The sequence below is a fragment of the Daucus carota genome, chromosome 3, assembly GCF_001625215.2.
Source record: "Daucus carota subsp. sativus chromosome 3, DH1 v3.0, whole genome shotgun sequence".
In the NCBI taxonomy this organism is placed as follows: Eukaryota; Viridiplantae; Streptophyta; class Magnoliopsida; order Apiales; family Apiaceae; genus Daucus; species Daucus carota.
Genome location: NC_030383.2, coordinates 55,455,743 through 55,460,999, shown reverse-complemented (window position 1 = coordinate 55,460,999; position 5,257 = coordinate 55,455,743). Strand labels below are relative to the sequence as shown.

The 5,257-nt window shown below is 30.8% G+C and overlaps 1 protein-coding gene across 1 annotated transcript; it reads left to right on the top strand.

Annotated features, from left to right (window-relative positions):
• Window positions 1-212: 212 nt before the first annotated feature.
• LOC108212713 (uncharacterized) lies at window positions 213-4,342 on the top strand. Its single transcript, XM_064090129.1, has 3 exons — window positions 213-245; window positions 3,518-3,601; window positions 3,941-4,342. Exons 1-3 carry the CDS (start codon window positions 213-215, stop codon window positions 4,340-4,342), a joined length of 519 nt encoding a protein of 172 aa, XP_063946199.1.
• The last annotated feature ends 915 nt before the right edge of the window (window positions 4,343-5,257 follow it).

The following is a 5,257-nucleotide window of genomic DNA, read 5'->3' as shown; positions in this document are numbered from 1 at the left end:
CGTACTAGTCTGAAGTGGTCAGCCAACGTTCTGGATTCCTATCTAATGTATAAATATGAGTGTATTAATATAATCGGAAACATTTCTTAAAATTGCGTCAGAAATGAAGCTCTTGTTTAGATGAAAATTTTGCTTTTTCAAATTAAAATTCCAAAAGCAGGAAGGTGAAAAAACATACATAACTCGCAAATTCTTCACTTAAGCCTCGAAAGATGTGGAAATGGGGGTCGCTACTGCGAGGAGAGGTGAGAGATCGCGAGTTTATCTGGAATGTCTGTAGATAGGAAATTTCAATTTGGGGAGTTCTATCCTCTTAACATTCGCCTGTCTAATCTAATCCCGCTGTCTTTAAAAATATTAATTTATTTATTTAGTTTTAGTTTTTCTAATTTAAATTATAAATAATATACGTGTGAGAAATATTTACTTCTAACTAAATTAAATACTACTTTAATTATGTGACAAAAAAATATTACTTTAATTTGTCAATTATTATATTATCATTTTTGTTAAGTTTTTATGTGAGCAAAATATAATAATATATATAGACAATAACATCAAAATAAAAACATAAATGAAAACCAAGAGAAACTATACCTAAATGACCTAAAAGTAGGTATTATAAAAATTAAATTATGATTTTAATTTTAAAAATATCAAAAATAAAAATTACTTTTTTAATTTCAGATATATTGGAAGAAAGTTTCAAAACTACCTTTTGTAATATATTTAAAAACTACCTACTTTAATAAATATTAAATCAGAATTTGAAACTTCTTTTCGATTATTTTGTTATCAAAAATGGCTTACTTCTCTTCCAAGAAGTTGACCATATTTTTGTTAAAAATGTATATCAAAAACAGAAAATATTTTTGATAAGTCGGTCTTTTCTCAAATTAATCCCTGTAAATGAGTTATACTATACTAGATACTTTGAATATCGACATAGATTATTGACTTATGAGAGTAAGAGTTCGTCGGATGTGAGAGTCGACAAATCCAAACAAGGGAGAAGAATATAGTCTTGAAATGATATTGATGGATGAAAATGGCAATGCCGAAACTTTTAGTGATATTTGTTTGTTGGTTATTCTTTTATAATATTTGTTTTGTCCGCACATGTTTGTTGTTTTTAATTTTTATATGATTTACTTTGTATAAAGAAAAATATAGACTTCCACAATATCTGTTTGTTTGCTATTATCTCATGGATTTAAGTTAATGTTCGTCTACAAAATATATACAAAATTCAATATAAATGCAAATAAAATAAAATCACAAAATTCTAATCAACTCATACCTAAAATTTATACTAATACACAAATCTATACTAACTTCATCATACATGAGTAACATCAAACATTTATACCAATTTCACAAACAATACTCTACACTAATTTCACAAATTTAGGAAACACAATTTAACCAATATAATTATCATAATTAGGTATTGAATTTATATTTTCAAAGAAAAAAAATAGAATAAAACTAGAATGTGATACTTACTTGATGATCTCAACGATTTGATGAGAAAAATAGAAAAGAAATGGTGAAAAAGGGTAAATAGACGAGAAAAAAAGGGGAAATGAGAAAAGGGAAACAAATATGGGAAGGGTAAAATTGACCGAACCCGGTCAAATTTATATTGTTGACCGACTCCAGTCAAATATATATTTAACTTTTTTTGAAATTTTGTGCGGGAAAATTCCCGCCTAAAAAATAATTTTGACCGCACACAAATTTGACCGCGATCGGTCAAATTTAATGACGTCATCGAAACATGCTTTGGCGGGAAATTTCCCTCCTTTCTTTGCGGGGCCCGCCATTTAAAATTGACCGGATAAATTTGACCAAAAACTAATTTTGACCGTTTTCAGTCAAAATTGTGAGCAGTCAAAATTAATCGGTCAATTTTAACCTTGACTTGGTGACATGCGAGTTTGACCTTAAATGTGACTGCGTTCGGTCAAAAATAAGGCGGTCAAAAATAACCGGTCAAAAATACCCGGTTTTTCTTGTAGTGTCAATAACCCAATCACAAATTTTGATTCAGTGATGTCTTAACTTATTAGTGATGTCTTAACCTATTAATTCTTAAATTTTATATCAAAGCCTTTTTATAATCGTCCAACCCTTGTATTAGTATAATTTTCAGATATTTGTCTTGCATCTTTTTATTCTATATATTTTCTCGATTTTAACTTATGGCCTTATGGGTCGTTTTCTCTGATTTAACAAATATTAATTTAATAAATCGCCCAAATTTGTAGGAACCCACTCCAAGTCCGAGGGAGTGATGAATTATAGCATTAGTGACTTTGAAAATTGTTTTTGGATATTTTTTTCAAAAAAATGAAATTACAACCCATAACAAATTCTTTTTAAGTAAGTAAAGTTTTCTCGATTGTGTTGGATATCGATTTTTGTTTGCATGTAGTTGTATTTGATCACAAAATCATAGCTTTGTATTTGTAAAAAAAAGACTTTTTTTTATACATATATATGTTTTTTATATATATTACACAAATAATGTCAAAACAAGTTTAATTTTCAAAAGTACTTTCATTCTCTCTCCATTTTCAAAAATACATTATTTCTGTTTTGAGTGTTTGAGCCCAATAAGAAGCCCATTTCCGCTGCATTCTCGCTCCGATCTCAGCTGCGTTTCTTCCTCACCTTCGCACTCTCAGCCGCGTTTCTTCCTCACCTCCGCACTCCGTCATCATCAACTAGCATCTAATCGCTTGAACAAGGTATAATCTCGGTTTTAGAGTTTCAATTCTAGTTGCATTCAGCTAATTCAATTTTGTAGATTTGAGTTGATTCGCTTTTGTATATTTGAGCTAATTCGCTCGAACTAGCATCTAATAGTTGCGTTTTGTGTTGCTTACGATTCCAGATTTCAGTATGATTTTCAGCTTTGAGATTACAATAGTTTTGTAGATGTTGTTGATTTCGTAAGTTTGTGTTTCACATATGTATATTTGAATGTTACTCTAAGTTGCAATTAAAGTTTATTCTGACTAAATTCATCATTGTTGTATATTGTTGTTATTAAAGTTTATTCTCCATTGTTGTATTTAGTTGCAAGTTGCAAATCGGTTGATTTCAGTTGCAATTGAGGTTTATTTTTAGCTGACTAACCATGATTTATGAGATTATGAATTTCGCAACCAAAATAACATGAGAGTCATTTTTTACTTGTGTTTTAATTTTGATTAGTGGTTGCTGTTAAGCTTGGTACTTTTGAGTTGCAATTCATGTTGATTCAATAGTGGTTTTTGTGATTAAGTTATATTGCATCCCAACTAACATGTTAATTCAGTTGTTTCCGAAGTTGATTTAGTTGCTGATTTAGGATTTAGTTGGTTTTGTTTAGGTGACCCCGCAAGGGCACTCATTGAAGTTGCATAGAGTGTTGCTACATTGTTTAATCAACATTATAATTCTTTATGCACACAGAGACCATTATGAACTACATTGTTTGCTCTATATTGTTGAATTTGGTTGATTGCAGTTGCAATTGGCTATTGGCCATTATCAACATTATGAACTACATTGCAGTGCATTGAAGTTACATTATGAACTACATTGTTTGATGGTACCTTTCTAAAATCAGCTCATAGAGGTACATTATTGGGGCAGCAACTCAAACTTAACATCCAACGTTGCTGAATCTTTAAATTCTGTAATCATAGCAATTCCAGAACTCCCAATTTGTACTATTCTATAGAGTTTGCGTGCTTTGATCCAAAAATGGAGTTGGAGCAATAGAAATATAGCAAATGCAGCATTGACAAGACTGACCAATAAGTTCGAAGATATGTTGAAAGATAATTACCTATACTCCATTAATTTGACGGTAAGACTTTAAATTTTAGATTTTCTAAATATAATGATTATTGAGAGGCACTGACTTATCTATTCATATGTTTTACAGGTGCATCTGACAAATGATGTTTTGTTTGAAGTTCACAATGGTGATAGAAAAGCTATAGTTGATATTGGTTCGAGAACCTGCACATGCAATAGATTTCAGCTGGAACAACTTCGTTGTGCTCATGCAATTGCTGTTTTACAAAAGGCTAATCATGATCCATATGATTACTGTTCACCATATTTCACAAAGCTTAAGGAAGCAATGATGCATGCATATGAAGAGACAGTGTTCCTTGTTGGTCACGAAGACGCGTGGAAAGTACCCGAAAATATCAAATCAATGGCACTATATCCTCCACAAGGACGACTAAGAGTGGGCAGACCAAAAAAAAGAAGATGCAAAGCTTCTTGGGAGATAAATGCAAAACAGCGTGAACAAGTCAAATGCGGGAGTTGCAATTAGTATGGACATAATAGGAGAACTTGTCGAAATCCTCCACTTAGAGTTGCTTGAATTAGTTAGTTTACATTGATTGTTTTATCTCAAACAAAGACAAAATTATCGTTTTATAGTACACGGAATAGAACTACTAGTTTTATATATTTGACTCTGAGGTTAAGGTATCAAGTGACTTTCAGTTACATTTGAAGTTGATTTTTGTTGCATATTAACATATATTGTCTGTTAAACATTAGCAACACTGAATGCTACACTGTATGCAACTAAATATGACAAATATTAAATTTGGACTAGTGGTTGTTGTTGAACTTGGTAGTTTTGAGTTGCAATATATGTTGATTTAGTTATAGTAGTTGCAATTGAGGTTTCTTTTGGTTGATGACAAATATTTAAAATCTTCATTAAGAGCCCCTGTGGGGCCAATAATCCAAATGAATTCAATATTACAATGCATTGGCATGATATCCTTGTGAGACTGTATAAACCTACAATGCAAAATTATTTGCAACTTAGTGCCCACTTATAGTTGTAGTTGTTAAAGTTGCTACTATTCAACTTAATAATCCAATATGCAACATCACATGCAACTTATTAAATAGATATGCAACTTCATCTGCAACTTTAACAAATTATTATTTCAATATGCAACTTGCCAAGCTAATATGCAACATATAATGAAACTCAGCAATATGATATAATTATGCAACTTAGTGCCCTGATATGCAACTAACAACCAAATACAAACAAAACAATTCATAAACGAACCAAATCATAAGTTTTGAAACCATATCATTTACATAGTTCTTAATTCCATCATATCAAATCATGTTAAATCTCTAACCACTATTAACACAGGCAAATCATTTCATAGATCTCGTCTTTCTCTTCTTTGTTAGTTTTTTTATCGCTTTCGCATCT

Coding starts and splice junctions, on each gene's coding strand:
- LOC108212713 (XM_064090129.1), top strand. CDS start 213: ATGTGGAAATGGGGGTCGCTACTGCGAGGAGAG. Junction 246..3,517: donor GGTCGCTACTGCGAGGAGAG/GTGAGAGATCGC, acceptor GGTTGATTGCAG/TTGCAATTGGCTATTGGCCA. Junction 3,602..3,940: donor ATGAACTACATTGTTTGATG/GTACCTTTCTAA, acceptor TATGTTTTACAG/GTGCATCTGACAAATGATGT.